General features: G+C 40.8%; 2 protein-coding genes across 3 annotated transcripts in view; one reads left to right on the top strand and one right to left on the bottom strand.

Moving 5' to 3' along the window:
• Positions 1–12,370, top strand: part of jarid2b (jumonji, AT rich interactive domain 2b) — a 126,452-nt gene extending 114,082 nt beyond the window's left edge. The window contains exons 4-15 of one of the 2 annotated variants that reach the window (XM_037692789.1): positions 2,300–2,841; positions 5,178–5,270; positions 5,412–5,530; positions 7,359–7,429; positions 7,628–7,742; positions 7,819–7,924; positions 8,043–8,225; positions 8,473–8,603; positions 9,983–10,169; positions 10,436–10,543; positions 10,663–10,816; positions 10,920–12,370. In XM_037692789.1, coding sequence (XP_037548717.1) covers positions 2,300–2,841; positions 5,178–5,270; positions 5,412–5,530; positions 7,359–7,429; positions 7,628–7,742; positions 7,819–7,924; positions 8,043–8,225; positions 8,473–8,603; positions 9,983–10,169; positions 10,436–10,543; positions 10,663–10,816; positions 10,920–11,026 — 1,916 coding nt within the window. In that variant the 3' untranslated portion in view covers positions 11,027–12,370. Of the gene's footprint in view, positions 1–2,299; positions 2,842–5,177; positions 5,271–5,411; positions 5,531–7,358; positions 7,430–7,627; positions 7,743–7,818; positions 7,925–8,042; positions 8,226–8,472; positions 8,604–9,982; positions 10,170–10,435; positions 10,544–10,662 lie in introns of both variants that reach the window. The other variant, XM_037692788.1, reaches the window with a different exon arrangement.
• A 2,348-nt stretch (positions 12,371–14,718) lies between these two features.
• The window catches only part of dtnbp1b (dystrobrevin binding protein 1b), a 42,910-nt gene continuing 37,875 nt past the window's right edge, over positions 14,719–19,753 (bottom strand). The window contains exons 3-4 of the mRNA XM_037692853.1: positions 17,875–18,018; positions 14,719–15,369 (exon numbers count right to left, since the gene is read on the bottom strand). Coding sequence (XP_037548781.1) covers positions 15,059–15,369; positions 17,875–18,018 — 455 coding nt within the window. The 3' untranslated portion in view covers positions 14,719–15,058. The remainder of the gene's footprint in view (positions 15,370–17,874; positions 18,019–19,753) is intronic.

Here is a 19,753-nt window from a genome sequence, read left to right as displayed (position 1 = left end):
ACATGTAGCTTTCTTTAAAAATGTTCAAAGTATGATGCATCAGAACTAGAAAAAAAGGCTACTTATAGTTTGCAGCTCAACTGTGTTGTCATTATTGCTGAATTCATGGCTGTGTTTATTGGTGTCAGTGGTCCTTTTTGTGTGCTTTCACCAGTTTTTATTTTTTAGTTTACAGTGACAGTAAAAATTTGAAACAATCCTGCAAAGAGCAAGTCAGTATTTCATTCAGATCTAGTTATTCTTTCATTGTCGTTTAAGCGTATTCAGACTTCAAACAGAAACCGTATTATTGGGTTTGCAAATGCTTTCACATGAACAAGTTGTGATTTTACTAGTTTTAAGCTGTTTTTCTTAATTGTGCTGTGCCACGTTTGTAGCCTTTAAATTCACATGCGTACAGATCAGAGCCGTCGGTGTTGGGATTTCTGTTGCAGCTGTTCAGCATAGTGAAACACCTCGCTTCCATGGGACTTCCTGAACTTGATAACAGCTCGGTTGAACTTTGTAACCTTATTATTATCAGCAGAACAAAAGTGTGAACAGCAGCAGACACATTGATAAAAAGAAACACAGTAGCAATGACTTCATTTGGCTTCTGATTAGCTATCCCAACTTTAAACAAAAAAGTATTTTCTTAATAATCCAGGTATATAATCCAACAATTTTCAGTCAGGTCATCTGGACAGTTTCTTTTTTTTTTCACGTTTCAGCAAAAAAAGAAACTGTCCAGATGACCTGACTGAAAAGTGTTGGGTATCCCAACTTAACTCCTCCTTCCCTTTCCTATGACTGCTGTTGAGCTTGATGGGGAATTTTCTGAACACAGCTGTGGTTTCTAATGTACCATATTCTCCGCCGTAAACGTCGCACCGCCCTATAAGTTGCATCAGTCCAAGTATGTCTAATAAAGTGGAAAAATCCATAAATATGTCTCTTGGCTGTATAAGTCGCATCTTTTATGTTACGCATCACTGGTGACAACACGGAAATGTGTGCTGGTGTTGTGCCAAAAATCGATTGGCTGCCAAATGGCGGCCGCGGGGGCGTGCACTGAAGGACTTTAACAAGCATTTAACAAGATTAACACTTAAAAACCATTATTTGCTCAAAATTATAGCAAAGGTGTGTCTCAGTCTAACTTTTCCTTAATAAATGCACTTTGACGGTCAAATCAGCTGAGTTTTCAAAAGCAGATTTGCGGAAACATGAACGCGCAGAGAGATGAGTCGCTGTGCATCTCTTCGAAATCTCTAACAAGATAAACTCTTAAAAACAATTGTTTGTTTGCTCGACTTTATAGTAAAGGTGTGTCTCAGTTGAACTTTTACTTAATAAATGCACTTCAATGGTCAAATCCGCTTCATTTCCCCGTGGCGGCGCAGCCAAATGAAGCTGATTTGACGGTTGCTCCAGGCAGATAATGGTGGCAGGCTGATTGTGTCATTAATGGCAACTTTTATCGATTACATGACACAACGGCATTTCATGCTACTTGAGTGCCAGCTAGTGGCTGAAAATGGTAGTGTTCAATATTTTCAGTAAGAATGAATGAAAATGGTCATATCTCAGCCAAAAATTGGTTTATAAATATGGGAAAAATCCATACATTAATCGCTTCGGCATATAAGTCGCAGGGCATGCAAATTATGCAAAAAAAAAAAACACGACTTATAGGGCGAAAAATATGGTACATTTATTTTAACTCATTCTATCATTGTAGTTAAATAAAACTCCCTCATTTAGGACATGGATTGTTTACCAGACACCACTAAAGCTTTCACATATTAAAGTAAATTATCACATTCTCAGAAAACTGTGACCCAATGAAGATTTCACAATTACACCTTAACTTGATGTATTGTCTGATTTGATGGTGGTAAAATAAATCTCACAAGGCAGTCACTTTTTTTGTCACTTTCACAGACTGAGGAAAGCATGAGGAACTTTGAAACAACAGTGATCAGTGGCTAAATGCTGAGGTTTTAAGCAAAATGATGTCTGTTGTCTTTATTTCTATAAAACTTAAGGACTGATTGCTCATGAGGTGACAGGAGCTTGTGACTGACACTCAAAAGTGATCTTCCCCACCCCCCACCCCCAACAAATGAAAAGAAATCAGAATAAAGCTTGCGTGTTGTCAGACAAAGCTCGTAAAAATCTGAAATGGAAGCTCACAGCTTTCAATAAAAAAATGACAGAATCCATTGAAACCAATGCAACTACAAAAACTGCCATTAACTGTATGCTAGCTCTTTTTTTTTTAATTAAATTTTATTTATTCATTATTTGCTTCATGCAGGTGGCTGTGAAGTGGACCTGTCACGTTTTTTCCAGCTCATCAATGACATGGGTGGCATGCAGCAGGTGATGGACCTGAAGAAGTGGACCAAGCTCGCTGACCTTCTGCGCATCCCCAAGTCTGCGCAGGACCGGCTGGCCAAGCTGCAGGAGGCTTACCTCCAGTACATCCTCTCGTACGACTCACTCAGTGCTGAGGAGCGCCTTCGACTGCTGAGCGACGTGTTGCTGGAGAAAAAGAACCTGGAGTCACGCCAGGGCCCCCTGGAAGGTCTCTCTGATTCTTCAGCTCCGAGCGGGCTCTCGCTGCCACGCTACGAGCCCAAGAACGGCCTAGTAGGCGGGATAGTGGGAGGCACGACGGGGAACCACCGCACCAACGGAGTCTATCACCGTCTGAAGGAGCTGGAGGCTCAGGTGAAAGCGGGCCGGCGCCGGCTCTTCGCTCAGGAAAAACAAGGCAAGGACGACAAGCAGCACGGAGAGGAGGAGGCGAAGGAGGACAGAGGCGTTCTCAGTGACCAGTACAAATGCATTTACAAGGTGAGGATACAGAAAACACTTCATGTTTACTCCACACTCTTGAAGCACGCAGACAAAAGGAACGTAAGTGCATCTTACCTTTTCACGGCTCCTTCCTGTTCTCCCTTGTGATCTGAAGTTATAAACTGCTGATAACAACTTTTATTGTCATTTAAAGGTCGACAGTTGGTTTGCCATCAACAGTGGCAGAACAGCATGGAAGCATCTATAAGTCGGCTTCCTCAAATGCCTCATTGTGTTTTTTGTTCAACTAATTTAACTGAAAGATTAGGAAAACACTCAACACATTTTCGACCATTATTTCAGCATTTCGGTTGCGTTTTAAAAGTTTGCCTTTTGTAGGCTGCTGTTCTGGGACAATCTGTGACACGTGATTGCTGCAATTGTTAAAGGTCGGGCTTGTTCTTCAATGAGAAATACACCCACAAACTATTTCTGCTTCAAACTTGTATTACTAAAAATGCAGGAAGTAGGGGGTCAAACATTCATTGGCCCTCTCACTTTACCTCGGCGTTCCTTTTTGGGCTCCGTATACCCGATTCAGTCGTTCACATCCATATAAGGCATACAGCTGAAAGGGTGAACAAAAAAAGACTGCAATAAAACTGTATTTACACCTGTTCTTTTTCTAAGATAGAGTTCGTAAATACTTATGTCTCTTTTTACCGTCATCACCTTCTTCATGAGAGAGGAGCAGCTGAAACTGCTGCTGCACTTTCAAATCTCTGAAGTATTCATCAAAGGTTTGGTTTCTGTATCATCAACCAACAAGAAGTGACTGGAATCATAGCACCCCACTGTTGAACCATTCCACTGATCATTTCTGTTTTCAAACAAGAAAACTCTTACAACTTGAAAACACTACACACCTTCTTATGTTAAGTAATCCTCATTTGGCTGATGGAACCGAATGATCCCTTCCATCTGTAGAGCAATCAGGTTTACAGGGAATAATTCTGGTGGTCGTCTCAGACAGGGAGGTGTAATGTCTTGACTTTTAGGAAACGCTTTTGTCTTCCTTGATTATGATTGTGTCTCACTCATCAATGTGTCACTGCCTTTAGAAATTCGTTGGGAACAGTCTGACCAAGTTTGTAGTTAACTAAAGTAAAATATTGTCAGATGTATTTATATTTGAATCAAGTGTTTTTTTTTATACTTGTGTATACATATATATATATGCTGGAGTTGGTTTATTATTCTGTGAGGTAAGCTGCTTTGATTGGATGTTCACCTAGAAAGATTCCCATCAGCCCTTTCTGCTGGCAGCTGTGCTCATCTGGCTTTCAGAAATGTAGGTCAGAGAAATTGCCCCGCCCCCTTCAAAGCCCCGCCTTCTTGATCACCCCACCACCTTTTAGCTTCTTTAGCACATCTCCTTCAGCAGGTCTTTTTTTTTTTTCTATTTGTCCCCAAAACCTCTGAGCTTCGTTGTCTTTGCTAACCTCCGTGCACGCCGTCCTCCTGCCACAAAGGCTGCAATTTGTGCACATGCAGTTCAAGCTTTGTCATACGCACCATGCGCACAAATTGCCATGTTCACATTTTGAGGAGGAGAAACAACTGTTATTTTCTTTACTTTTTGTCTTGGTTCGTTTTTACTTCCAATCCACAAAAACTCGCAAATCTGGATCTCGTTTGATTTTTTTTTTGATTTTTTTATTCTCAGTTGCTTTGGTCACCAAATCCTTCTATATGAACCTCCCTTTGAGTAACTGAGATATTGTCAATATCTGTTCAATCGGCAGAGCTTTGACGTCCAGAGTTAAATGTATCGACACGAGGAATCGTGCCACGGACCTGACAGGACAGACTGGGTTCAGCCCGGCTCAGATTTGTGCACATTTTTTCATCACAGACCTCCAGGAGGAGATCAGATTTCACTTTCACTATCAAGAGAACACAGTGCATGTCGAGGGCATAATTAACTCTGATTGCATTCTGAAAGCGCTGGTTCTGACTGGGGGGGAAGAAGACATTGTCAGTGTTTACAATGTAGCCTTTATACTGTATTATTCAACAGCTCTAATTTACTGCCTCGTAGTTTTTGTGCCGATTGAAAACTTTAGGAAGAAAACCAAAGGAAGATGAACTGTTAATGTGGTTTCTGTTCAGGCGTTTAGTTTTGTTGTCGTTGGATGATTCATGTAGGGATACGTGTTTGAAAAGGCACATACGAACACAAAGATAATGAACGTCTGCAGTTTTTACCCATAATGCTTTGTTGAAATCACCTTCTAATTTTGCTTATCATGATTGAGTATCATAAATATATATATTTTGTATTCATCACAGCATGCCGTCACTTCCAAAGGTAATTTAGTTTTTGGTTGCAGGGGAAATCGGTGTCCTTGACCAACTTCTTCAGGATAGCCCGCAACACCATGACCATGTGCTTTAACAAAGAACCAGGAGCTGCCGAGGTCGAGGTCAGCACTGCTCATTCAGTTCAAACGCCATCAGCTCGCAGTGACTTTGGCTTAAAGTGCAACGTCTGTGCGAGATAACTAAGCTGATGCAGGAAATCTGTTGTAATACGTTCATCAGGTTTTCTGTTTTCTTCCCTGCAGCAAGAGTACTGGAGGACTGTGGAGCAGAGAGACTCGCACGTGGCCGTTCATTGTGGAAAAGTGGACACCAGCACACACGGCAGTGGCTTCCCCACCGGAAAATCAGAGCCATTTTCAAAGTAAGCACCTTATATTATTTCATAGGCCTGCGTGAAAACATTCTACACGTCATGTTCTCTCATTCCTAACTGGACAGTTCGTAATCAGTGTTTACATTTGGTAATGAAATGAATCCCTACATGAGCCCAAAGCAGTTTGTGTGGTCATCAGTTGACGTATCGTTTATGTAAAGTCGGATGCATTCAGAAACTTGAACCGGAGGTTTTGTGTGTTTTTGTAACGTGCAGAAACACGTTCCCCTCACGAGGCTGCTCGACGGTCACCTTTCCTGTTTCGCTGTTCGGTTAAACACCAGAGGCCTCGTGCATGAACAGTGCACGCATCTAGGTGTACGAACACAAACGTGAAAGTGTGCAAAAATATACACAAACTGTTGACCTGCCATGAGAACGTAGTCCTCTCCGTCCATGCAAACATTCTCAGAGGACGGTATTTAAATACTAAAATGCCTAAAATACACTGGAATTTGACTTCTTCTGGCTTTTTGAATGAATGTGGTACTTGAACGCAACGTTTTATCATGAGTTTAAGCATTTATGTTTTAATGCTGAACAATAGAACTGAACCACAAACATTTAACCTGCCTCCGATGATCAAAACAACCTCAGTCCAACGTAAAACTGTAAAGGTTTGTATCTTTGTATTTTTATTTTGATCTCTGTGCTGAACTGGCCCCAGTGTTTCAGAGGAAAACTAGGAGAAGCCGGGCATTGCTGGTGCCAGTTTAAGTCCTCTAAGCGCTGGGGTTCCTTTTAACCAGAGCTATTCAGAGGGAGCTGGCTGACAGATCGGGTATTTGACGGTCGTCCCTGAGCCGTGCGGTTCTGTACCAGCCGGATGGGATGACCTCATCCATGTGATGCCCAGATATATCAAATTCCCCTACAGTGTGTGCACAGTAACTCGTTCCTTGACATCAACTGTGATGTCAGACCTAACAATGTTCAGTCAGGTCATCTAGACAGTTTCTTTCTTTTGCTGAGGCATTTCGTCCTTCATCCAAAGGACTTCTTCAGTCCAAGGAGCCACAAACAAACTGTGGAGTCCCACAAATGCCACACTCCCATAGTGGTGTTTTGAACGGTTTTGGCTGACTGCTTCAGATAAGTTGACGATGGAGAGGGCAGGCCCCAGAAACCATTGTATCACCAGCAAATTGTTCTTTTTTCCACTATGGGAGTGTGGTGTTTGTGGGACTCTAGTTTGTTTGTGGCTCCTCGGACTGAAGAAGCCAGATGACCTGACTGAACTTTGTTGGATTTGTACCTGGATTATTGAGCATGAACTTTATGTCAGACTTTTTTTGTTAAAGCAAGGACCAGGATTCAAATCTTGCTGCGTTAACATATGCCAACTTCTGCAACTCCTTTTTTTTTAGTAAATTTATTTCACATTCTGTAAAATTATTATTTTTTTACCTTACTCCACACCTTTGCCACCCTGGGCACAGGGTGGACGCCTGCCATGTATTTTCACTCGTCTGCATTTTTATTTATGAGAGGGGGCAGAGTGGTCCGAGCGCACGTGCAGCTGTGCTCTGCTCCATGTAAATAGAGTTATATGAAGGAAAGGTAAACAAAAATGGTGATATAAAACAGAAAAAAAGTGGGGTTTTTTTTTATATATATTCTGTTTGTACACCAATTTTCAGTATGAAAGCTGCACACTCTTTCATACATGAGGCCTCATGTCTGATAAACAGGAAGATAAACATCTCAATGAACATTCAGGGGCAGAGTCCTTTAAAAAAAACTACCGTACTGGTGATCACTTAAGACGAGTTGAAAACTTGTTTTTCCTCCTTAACCCTGGTGGCTTTTTTTCCAGACATGGATGGAATCTCACTGTCCTCCCCAACAATGCTGGATCCATACTGAGACATCTGGGTGCTGTGCCTGGTAAGACGCTGCTTCTCACAGCTTTAAGAAAATCACTTTCAAACGTACTTTTTAGTTTCATCCTACAATCATTTGATACATTTGCCGCCTGGTGGAAAATATTGCAAATCGTCCAGCTTTAGACTGCATCGTCAGGTTTTTAATGATTTTTTTCTGCCATCACTGCTTTCTTTTTCATAATTCTTCTCGTTTCTGCAGGGGTGACCATTCCCTGGCTAAATATTGGCATGGTCTTTTCTACCTCATGCTGGTCTCGAGACCAAAATCGCCTTCCATATATTGATTACTTACACACTGGTGCTGATTGCATTTGGTAAGTCTGCACACTTTAAGTATGTCAACTTGACTTGTAGAGCCCCCTAAAATGTAAGTCTCTCTTCTTTTAACAGGTATTCTGTCCCTGCTGAGGAGAAGGCTAAGCTTGACAAGGTGGTCCATACACTGCTTCAAGCCAATGGCACCCCAGGATTAGAAATGCTGGAGAAGAACATAATGGTTAGTGGTTTATCTGCGTACGGCTGTGTGTTCGGGCTTTGCATTTCCCAGCATTTCCAAAAATTGAGAAGCCGATCCAGCCGTAACATTTCTTCATTTTTCTTTCTTTAAACTTCAGCTCTCTCCAGAGGTGCTTTGCCGTGAAGGCATCAAGGTTTACCGTACGGTGCAGCGGAGTGGCCAGTTTGTGGTCTGCTTCCCCGGTGCCTTTGTCTCTAAAGTGTGTTGTGGCTACAGCGTGTCGGAGACGGTGCACTTTGCCACGCCACACTGGATGAACCTGGGTTATGAGGCAGCGAAGGTCAGTTCATAAAACAGAGCTTTTTCTAGTTTAACAGCTGTTCTCGTTTGGTAGTTTACTCCAGCTTTGGGTTTCCTTTGAGCAGCGGAAGCTGAGAAACAAACTTACAGCTTGGCTTTATGAGATGTTATTTAGCTGTCTGTCTTCTTGTGGAAGCAGACTTTAGATTTGTTTACAGTTATGAAAGCTTGACATGTGTAGTGTTTCCAATTTTCATTTTAAGTTCATCATTTACTCCTTTCCTCAGGATCTAAAATGTCGATGTATAGCCAAACCCTTCTCCATGGAGAAGCTACTGTATCAGATCGCCTCAGCTGAGTCCAAGAGGGACAACGGCCTCCTCCTCACCACCATCTCCACCCTACTCAAAGACCTCAGGCAGGATGCTGCACGACACACATGCACACCACAGCTGCAAAGCCACTTAAAGTAGCAACCAATAAAAAGCTTGCATGGTCACACCAAGCTTACCATTTTTTATCCACTTCAGTAATTAGGAATTACTTTTGAATTTACTTATTTTTAAAAGGAATACCGTATTTTTCGTTGTGTAAGTCGCTTTTTTTTTGTATAATTTGCATGCCTTGTGACTTACAGGCTGAAGCGACGTATTTATGGATTTTTCCCCATATTTATAAACCAATTTTTGGCTGCGATATGACCATTTTCATTCATTGACTGAAAATATTGAACAGTACCATTTTCAGCCACTAGATGGCAGCACAGTAGTAGTATTAGTGTGTATCAGGTTATGGGTAAATGTGGCTATAATACCATACCATACCAATTTATTTATAAAGCACTTTAAACAGTGACAAAGCACACCAAAGTGCTGTACAGGGACAAACAGAACAAGCACACAGCAACAGATTACATAATGACAAATTCAAAAAAGATCAAGACAAAAACAACTGGACTTCATTTATTATACTTTATTATTTTTGTCTTGAACTTTTTTGAATTTACCATGTCCTTGATGACTGAGAATCTTCACCAGCTATTAATGACACAATCAGCTTGCCATAGTCTGCCACCTTCGTTCTGCTCACTGCTTGGAGCGACCGTCAAATCAGCTTCATTTTGCCCCAACGAAATGCAGCTAATTTGACCATTGAAGTGCATTTATTAAGTAAAAGTTCAACTGAGACACACCTTTGCTACAATTTTGAACAAATAGTTGTTTTAGGTGCTTTTTTTTGTTAAATTTTGAAGAAACGAGCAGCGTTCCTCCTCCCTTTGCGTGCCCCCGGAACACCGAGGCAGCAAATACTTTTGCAGTACAGCTGATTTGACGGTTAGTCCTTTTATTAAGCAAATGTTACACTGAGACACAACTTTACTATAATGTCAAGCAAACAAATGTTTTTAGTTGTTAATCTTGTTAAAGTCCTTCCATGCACGCTCCCGTGGCCGCCATTTGGCAGCCCATCGATTTTTGGCACGACACCGGCCCACATCTCCAGGTTGTCAGTGGTGACGCATAATAGATGCGACATATACGGCAAAGCGGTTTTTGATTTTTCCACTTTTATAGACATATTTGGACTGATGCGACTTATGGGGCGATGTGATGTGTACGGCGGAAAATACGGTACATGTTCTAATAAATTAACACCAAAATGACCAAACTTACCATATAAAGATTTTTTTTTAAAGGGGCACATTTATGAATGAGTAGTTCACTCTATATTTCTCTTTTCACTGTTTGTATTAAACACGTCTGCCTCTTTCCTATGTGCATGTTTCTCCTCCAACAGGAACATAGAGTTGCACCAACGTCAAGAACTTTATAAGGCAGGTTTGCTCTCCTCCGCCCGTTATGGCACGCACGATGGCACCCTCGGGCCCAGTGAGGGGCGCAAGAAACCCCGCGGGAAATGGCTAGCGCTGGAGTCCTTGGAGAGACGCTGTCAAATCTGTCAACACCTCTGCTACCTGTCCATGGTGAGCTCAACCTGCTGCGGTTGTGGTTTTAAAACTTGTATGTTAAAACTGTTAAATAATCATGATTTACCCTGCAGTGGTGTTTAATTCATTCAGTCTGAAGGCAATTATGCTACACTGCTGTAACAGACACCTGCCACCGTCATAACCATAAGAGTAGAAAGGAAGCTATTTAAATATCTGCATTTATATTGTGCTTTTTAAGTTTTAAAATTCAAATTGCATCCCTGGTATCTAAAGTTGTATCATTTGTTTTGCGTCTGCAGGTGGTTCAAGAGACTGATAATGTGGTTTTCTGTCTGGAGTGTGCCCTGCGTTATGTGGAGAAGCACAAGTCCTGCAGGGGCCTAAAGATGATGTATCGATACGATGAGGTAAAACACCACCGTTCAGTTTGCTTCATGTCCACAAGAGGGCGACATAACCTCATAGAAAGACTTCAACGACCGACCAGTGCACGATAATAAAACTTTTATTTGGCTTTTCTTTACAGGAGCAAATCAACAGTTTGGTGAACCAGGTGTGTGGGCGGGCCATGCTGAAGAATGGAGGAGGCGTTATTAGTGCAGGAGGAGGAGGTGGGGACTCCTGCCACAGCTTAAGCCCTGCCAAAACCTCACCAGCCAAGCGGGGGCCACGAAAGCGCGCCACCGTGGAGGTGTCCCTGGCACGCCTGTCCTCCATCCACATACCCAAGGCTGCAGCTGTGTCCTGAGAAAAGGTGTGGGTGGAGCTGGGGGGGGGACGCCTCCACTGGCCCAATCTGTGTGCTGTGTCCTCCTCCATCCCCCATGACCATATTAAATTCTATATTAAACAGGAATCACTATCATTGCCTCCAAAACCACCACTTATAATTGCAGTTCACCCCCCACCTGAGTTCACTCGCCATTTCCAGATACACTCACTTCTCCTTTAGCGACAGCTTGTTTTTAATTTAAAAAAAAAAAAGGAACATTAAAAAAGAAAAGCAAGATGTCTTTTTTGCACTAGTGTGAAAGAAGAATTTGTTTTTTTTTAAATCATGAGTGATTTTTAGCCTCCTTGAATCAGCATTGCGAGCATCAATTGTAATGTTCACATGAAGACTTGACGAGTCCCTGTTTTTACCCCCCCCCCCCCATCCAGAATTGAATGGGTTACATTTTTTACTTTTTTCTTGCATCATTCTAACCTGCCTCTGAGACTGAACCCCTTCTGTGAACCAGTTTGACTAAATGAGAAAGACATCCAGTAGTTACCCAAAGTTTCTCTCTGTTCCTTGTTTAAGGAAGATGAGATCTTTTTTTTCTTGTTTTAAAGGGGGGGTTGATGCAAGGTAAAAACTTGAAAGACGATGTTGGTTGGCTACATTTTTTTTAAACTACTATTTTGGATTTTAGCTTTGTTTTTTGCTAGTTATTTTGAAAAATGTTTTTGTTTTCTTGTGTATTTTATTTTTGATCCTCGTGGATGTTTTCTACGTGTTGGCGGACGTGAGAGGAGCAGAGCTGCAGCTGCTTTGACCCGTGGACGGTCATCTCGCTTCCTTGCGGTGCAGGGGGGATCTCTTCGCTCGCGAGTGGGAAAAAAACGGTGCCTGATACTCAGCAAGGAGGTCCTTTTTATTGGTGCTGTTGGTTATTACTGTAGAACACCACAAAAGTTAAAACTCTGGGGGTTTAGCGCCTCACACCCCCCCACCCAACAGGACAGAGAAGCTCTCAGGCTTTTTCTGGTTCTAGATGTGCAATCGTGTTAACATTCCATTCTTCCAGTCCTCTTGTTTCATCTGTACAAGTAAACATTATTTTGTGTTAATTTGATTTGTTGTTGATCTGATGTGTTATCTCAAGTAGAGCCACTAGTTTAGAGTGTAAAATGTGAAATATCAAATCTTTTTTTTTTTTTTTTCTTTTTCTTTTGCGTTTTTCTCCCCTTCTCCAGATATATTGAGTCAAGAGATGGAAATAGCCCAACACAAACTTGTTGTACATAAATCCTGTACATTTCTTTAAATACTTGAGCCTTTTTTTTTTTCTGGGTTTAAGGAAGAGTTCCAGAGACGAGTGCTCGATGAAGAAACAGCCTTACATTTCCCTTTCTTCATCAGTCGGAGTGAGTTAGACGCTGACAGGGTTGCTCTGGTAAATGTGTATAAAATTTTTAAGTGCTGCTTATATCACTAAGAAAGAAGATATGGAGTAGCCAACGATTGCCCCCCCCCCCCCCTCCTTCAACCTAGTTTTGTTTGTTTAGCTTTACTTTTTTAAAGAAAAGGGAAAAGGGAGATGTTGATTGAAAAAAAAAAAAATGGGTTTTTACATTTTCAGTAATGAAAATTTAACAGAAATGTAGTAGCTACTCATGTTGCACTGAGCTTGCCAGTGGTGACTGTCAAGGAAAAATCCTATAATCCAGTTTGTTGGTTGTTGTCCCTCGCAGAAGACTGAACTGTTATAGGACTATTTAAAGAAATACCAAGGTGTTCTCAACATTTAAAAAGTGGTTGTCAAGTTTTTATGGCCTTACGTTATAGTTTATTCTTACGGGATTTTTTTTTTTTAATTCTTTATTGCTTTTGTTTTCTTCCATTTTCTACAGCATAAACTACTTGCTCACAACGGGATCTCTGGTGACTTAATTTATTAAAAGCCGCGCGTCGGCCTTTCCTTCATTCGGAAAGAGTTTCATGTTGCAGTTTTTTACTTTTTGCAGTTTGTACCTAAGGTTTAATAAAATCTTACAGACAATTCACGCTCATTTCTTTCCAACCTGCTTGTGGTTTTTGTGTCCAGTTTGATTCAACAACTCCCCGGTTCTTTTATCACTGTTGCTATAAATCAAGTCAAATACTCAATGTCAAACTTGTTGCATTTAAATCTTTCTCTGAAGCTTCACAGTTTTACAAATTCATAACACAAATATTAAATGTAATTTATGATTGACTCACTTTTAACTATGCTCATGCATGTGTGTTAGCATCAACCCTTATTGATGATAAATTACGATTTACTGTACTAAGGATCATTTATCACATTCGTACACTGATGGGACACACATCAAGGGCGATGAGGGGTTCATTGTCTTGCCCAGGGACACTTTGGCATGCGACTGTTGGTGGAAACTCGCATTGGAGGACGACTGTTCCAACCACTCGGCAAGTAAACAACCGACACTTCTCAAATGAACTGTTTATTTCTAAACCAGTTTCCCCACAAACAGGATCCATCAACAGTGAGTGTTGGTCAGATCCTCAACCTCATTTTTTCATCCCAATAAAATCAGATGAGAAAGCAACATCTGGGTCTGAAACATTTATTACTGTACGAGTAGGCATTGGGACAAGAAAGGAAGGAGTAAAGCTGTCACATTGCACAAATGTCAATTCCTGACCCCCAAAAAACTGGACACGTTAAACCTTCTGGCTGATGTCCAGTGCATAGCACAGTCCACAGCTGGGATTTGGTACCGGTTCTAAAGAAGTTCACCCAAAAATTCACTCGGAGGCATAGGTAAAGTGGTAAATGAATTAACTGTACCTGAACGTCTCCCCAGTTATTGTGTTCCAGCTCACAACCAGCCTGAGTCGACACGTTTCAGATGACATTAGCAGATAGTTCGTGGTTCAACTGAATCAATAATTCAAGAAATAAACTATTATCCGCTCTGCAGATCAGTTTGCCACGTCCTCGGTGATAATTAGCTTTTTTTTTTTTTTTTAACAAAGGGGTAGTAGCTCCATCCAACTTGTGAAACAATTCAATCAAGTACTGAAGCAGGATAAGAGCTGGGAAATGAAGAGTTTCACAGGAGCAGGTTCTGATCAACTTGTACAAGTCTGGAACCATTAACCCAACCGGGACAACATTCCAGTAGGAAAAAAGCTGGCTTTGTCAAATTATGTTTCTGTCCTCATTTTACAGAAAAAGCCCCTCAAATAGTTAAAAACTTGGATAATTCACCCTAAACCATCTGCAAGGTTTGAAAAAAAACCTTCTGGCGACTTCTGTTTAAGAATAAAAGCTCTATTTATATGGCTCGCAGTTTCCACTGGCATCATCCTGATAAACATGTTTATTCAATATTTAGAATAAAACCTCCCAACAAGTAAATAAGAATGAAAAAACAAACTGGCTCAACAGGTTCCTTTGGAGGAGTTTGACCTTTGATCAGAAACGAGCTTCTTACTGTCTCAACATGCACAAATACACAATATTAGGAAATTTCAGAAAATAAAATAATGTGCACGTTGAGACATTTTATGTCTTTATGCTTTAGGGGCAAAAACATTTTCTTATTACCGTATTTTTCGGACTATAAGGCACTCTTAAAATCCTTTAATTCTCTCAAAAATGGACAGTGAGCTTTATAATCAGGTGCACCTTATGTATTAATTCTGGTTGTACTTGAACTGATTTTATGTGGTTATTGTGAATGAGTTGAATAAAGTTTGACTGTTTTGTTTCGCTTAATGCGCCTTATAGTCCGAAAAATACAATCGATTTGAAAACTTAACTTTGTGGTCTTTTAAGGCAAGTTCACATGGCAGTTAGTGCAACCTCTGTAATTTCTCTGATCATTTTCTTAATATATGCAAGGTTCATAGGAACAAAAGCCAATATTTATAATGCTGCGCGAAACCTTTTCAGTCACCCCAGATTCTTCAACATCACTTTGCTTAGAAAGAGCCAGACTTCCTTGTAATCTTGTGAGCAGCCAAGCTGAGAAATAAATTTAAAAAACGGACAGATTTTCAGAAAGCCTAAAGAATCGACTGAGACCACGTTAAAGGATTACAGTAAAGTCAGGCTCATGGAAAGTAAATTGTAAAGAAGAAGATTCAGGACTTTTGCACGGGGCTGTGCACTCCGTGCGTTGAGTTTGGCAGCTGTCGAGTCAAATCGTTCTCAGACCTGCTGCCTTTTCTCCTTGCAGTCTTTACTCGTCTCCTCCTGGTCCTCTCTGTCCACCAGCACAGCATCAGGGTGAACCTCCTCTTCGTCCAAGGTCACCACCACAGGGGGCTTTTTCCTCCTCCCTCCTCCTTCACCTCCCTCCTGCTCAGTCTCCTCCTCGTCCTCATCCTCGTCTCCGGCCTCCGTGTCCTGGCTGGCTGAATCCGTGCACGTGGACGACAGGGACGACAGCTTGTGTCGCAGCTCAGCCTGGGTGGGGACCTGGAGGCTGATCTCGGTGGTGAAAGACTCGACGTCTGGACCTTAAAGGGACGAGATGAGTTCAAACACTGAAACCAACGCTGCGGCACATGCATGGAAATAAGAAACTCGTGAAAATTGTTGTTTTTAATTACCTGAACTGCAAATAAAGGCTTCGTCAAACTACTTGGAATCATCTCATCAGTTAGCATATTTTTTGGACTATAAGGCAAACTTAAAATCCTTTAATTTTCTCAAAAATCAACATGAGCCTTATAATCAGGTGAGCCTTATAATCAGGTGAGGCTTATAATCAAGTGAGGCTTATAATCAGGTGCTCCTTATGTATTCATTCTTGGTGTACTTGAACCAATTTTATGTGGTTATTGTGAATGAGTTGAATAAAGTTTGACTTGGCTCTGACTGTTTTGTTCCGCTTAATGCACCGTATAATTCGGTCCAAAAAATACGGTAAATACTTAATATATTTTGGTGTGTGTAAATTTAAAACTAATTCAATTTAATTTCAATTAAAGAGTGTTCCCTGAAGGGACATATACTATATTTTCCAGCGTATAAGTCGCACCAGTCAGAAAAAAGCTTCATGAAGAGGAAAAAAGCATATATAAGTTGCTTTGGCATTTAAGTCGTATGTGTCACCGCTGACCCGTCATGTTTATTATGCATTTATTTAAGCTCTCCAGCGTTCCTCCATCTGCTGAGTGAAGCAAGTGCACACGGGAAGACTCGCTGTTCTAGTTCTTTGAAATTTGAAGTGTCAGTCAAAAATTGAGTTATGCATATGGAAAGAAAAGTATATAAGTCACTTCAGCGTTTAAGTTGCAGGAAAGACAAATCTATGCAAAAAAACTGCAACTTATACACCAGAAAATACGGCAGTGCCACCATGTTTCATCCCAGTTATGGACTAAAATCACCGTATGGTGAGAAATAACAAAATAACTCAATAGTTATATAATTGATTTACTGTATTTTTTGGCCTATAAGTCATGTTTTTTTGCATAATTTATATGCCCTGCAACTTATACACCGAAGCAACTTATTTATGTATTTTCCCATATTTATAACCCAAGTTTTGGCTGTGGTATGACTCTTTTCATTCATTCTGACATGGAGCATATTGAACACTACCATTTTCAGCCACTAGATGGTACTCTAGTTGTATGGCATGCTGTTGTGTCATGTAATAAGTAAAAGTGGCTATTAATGACCCAATTGGCTTGCCATACTATGCCACCTTCATTTTGCTTTGTGATCATGCCTGGAGCAACCGTCAAATTAGCTTCATTTCGCTGCGCTGCCCCAGTGAACTGCAGCTGATTTGACCATTCAAGTGCATTTATTAAGTAAAAGTTCAGCTGAGCCACACCTTTGCTATAATGTTGAGCAAACAAATAATTGTTTATAGGTGTTTATCTTGTTAAATTTCGAAGAAATGCACAGTGAGCCCTCCCTCTGGGCGCTCACGCTTCCGCGAATCGACTTTTGAAATGCAGCTGATTTGACCGTCAAAGTGCATTTATTATGTGGGGGAGTGGTGGCGCAGAGGTTAGAAGATGGGCCTGTGATTGGAAAGTTGCAGGTTCAACTCCTGGTACAGTCAACATCAAAATGTGGGTGGAAAAGGGGAAAAACCCACACCTGCCTCCACCCTCATTTGCCCCATTCTGGGCCCCTTAACCCCCACCATCTGCTCCCTAAACAGGTTTCTCTTGAAAATGAGTTCTCGTGGCTCAATGAGACTACCTGGATAAAGGCTAAATTAGTTAACTGCTCCACCTGGTGGTGGATGGGTTAACCGCAGAGTGACAATTTCACCATTGTATGGGAACATACCATGATGACAATACATACACATTATTATCATCATCATTATTATTATTAAGGAAAAGTTCAACTGAGACACACATTTACTATAATTTCGAGCAAACAAATAATTGTTTTTAAGTGTTAATCTTGTTAAATTCTTGTTAAAGTCCTCCTGTGCATGCTCCTGCAGCCGCCATTTGGCAGCCAATCGATTTTTGGCACAACACCGACCCACGTTTCCAGGTTGTCAGCAGTGAATCATAATCGATGTGAGGTATACAGCGAAGCGACATATTCATGTTTTTTCCACTTTATTAGAAATATTAGGACTGATGCGACATATACGGCGGTGCCACGTGTAGGATGGAAAATACGGTAGACTGATTTGATTTTCCAACAGTTAGGTTTTGGTGCAACAAGAGGAGTGTGTCAAGAATATCTCGGCTACTACTAAACCAAATTGTGGCTCAATATCTTTGAAATCAACATAATTTTAGCCATTTTGATGTTTTTTAAAGTCAGTAGTCTGAGGTGGCCATCTCAGACTGGGCTGGCTTTAGAGGCTAATCTGTGGATGTACATCCAAAGATTACTTTGAACAAGCTTCACTCAAATCTGTTCTGTGGTTCATGAAATATTTTACTAACAGACAAGTGCAACAGCATTTCTCTCCTTTGCATTTCAGCTCGGGCGATAATAAATGAGTGCATTTGATGTCTGTTGTGTTTTCTGTGTACCTGGGACAGGTGAGGCCGCACTGTTGTCCTCTCCGCCGGAGTGCAGGAAGACGTCCAGAGCCTCGTGGTCAGACATGTCCATCAGGTCCATCTGCTCCAGCATGTCCACGTTCACCTCCATGGATGACATGCTGCCTATTGGCTCTGCACACCACATGTCAGTCATGCGTCAGCAACCACGAGAACACAGAATGAAGCAGCAGAGAGCAAGGAACCGAGTCCAGGAACAAGGATATTCAAATGCTTTGGCCTCTAAATACAAAAGCAGAAGCAGACGGACGCTTGGAGCTGGATGACATTTCAAATGGAGCGTGCGTATGATTTTTATAAAGCTTTGTGTTCATCATCCAAAGCATTGGTACTGTATAAAATGAACTGGCAAATATTATTCTGTGAGGAGGCGTACACGAAGAGACCCAGCTATGATAACTTTAGAACGACTGAGCTAACCTGACGCTAAATGTTTGTTCTTAGCAGTCAGTCCTATAGATCAGCAGCACAGACGACAATGAGCAGCAGCTACTCCTGGACTAAACTTACACCAGCTAATAAACTCATCTGTAACTGCACAGAGACAAGAGGTGCACGTTTGTTCTTGTATGGATACTATTTTTCTTGATCTGAGCAGCTTATCCTGTAAATAAACCCACAAGTACGAAGTCAATGACTTTATAACAATTTGATTTAAAAGCTTGTATATTTACAGATCCTGTTTGCTGCAGGTTTTCCTAAATCAAAGTACACTTGGCATACTAACAGATTATGGTTAAAACCTAACCGTTTGAGGATTTGGACAGTATTTGGACAGTCTTTCCAAATTTCCTTCATTTTCAGCTTTTAAGGAGCCAAACTTTTAAAACTTTCTAAATCTTTCTGATCTCAACCAGTAGTTCTTCAGGCTTTATGGAGATATTTTAAAGTTTCTCTTGAGAATTATTGTTTTTTTGCTCACTTTTTCCATTGTGAGTACTTAAACATCAGGGGAAGGTCTTTCGTTTGTTAAGCCCTTGACCTCTGACCTTGACTTATTCAGGCACTAAATGCTTCCTTAAGTCAAATTATGAACCAGCGTTGTGTCGACACATAATGAGCAAAGAACTCAATTTAAATCCAACCTTTCGTCATCTTGTTACCAACAACCTGTTAAAAAGAACATTTCTTTTCCAGTTCATTGGCAGAATTTATGAAAAACGCCCAAGATTTCACAGTTTGACATATAAAATAGTATTTTAGCACCAACAAAAGGATTCACAGGAAGATATTTGATCAAGACTTGACATAAAGTAGATGAGATGAAGGATGATGTGAGATCTCTGATGGATTCGTTTCTGTTTTTGACATGGCCTTTAGAAAAAAAATGTTCACCTATTGTAGAGTTTTATAGGACTGGGACTTGTTTTGTCCACTTTGTTTATGGTTTATTTTTGTTTTTTGTAAAGCACAAAATATCCAATAATTCTGTTAAGGTCAGACAGAAGGACTGGACTAAAAATGAGTAGAAAAACGAGTCAACGTCCAAAGAAACATTTGAACAACATTCAGAAAACGCTTGATTAAGACCATTTTAAAAGGTTACCATATTTTTCGGACTATAAGGCGCACTTAAAATCCTTTAATTTTCTCAAAAATCAACAGTGAGCCTCATATTTCCAGTGCTCCTTATGTATTAATTCTGGTTGTGCTTACTGACCTCGAACTGATTTTATGTTTTTTTTATTTTACGGTGCTCAAAATCTGTCAAAATGTTTTAGTTTAGCTTAATGCGCCTCATAATCCGAAAAATACGGTACAACAGTTTAAATAAGGAGGGATTTCAAACTGATGTGAGCAAACGTGACATTCGCGGCCTGTTTGACTTCGTCACAGTCAACAACATGCT

Source organism: Nematolebias whitei, chromosome 19 (genome assembly GCF_014905685.2).
Source record: "Nematolebias whitei isolate Nwh7 chromosome 19, NemWhi1, whole genome shotgun sequence".
Lineage (NCBI taxonomy): Eukaryota > Metazoa > Chordata > Actinopteri > Cyprinodontiformes > Rivulidae > Nematolebias > Nematolebias whitei.
Note: the sequence above shows the minus strand (reverse complement) of the source record. Positions and strands in the feature narration are given on the sequence as shown.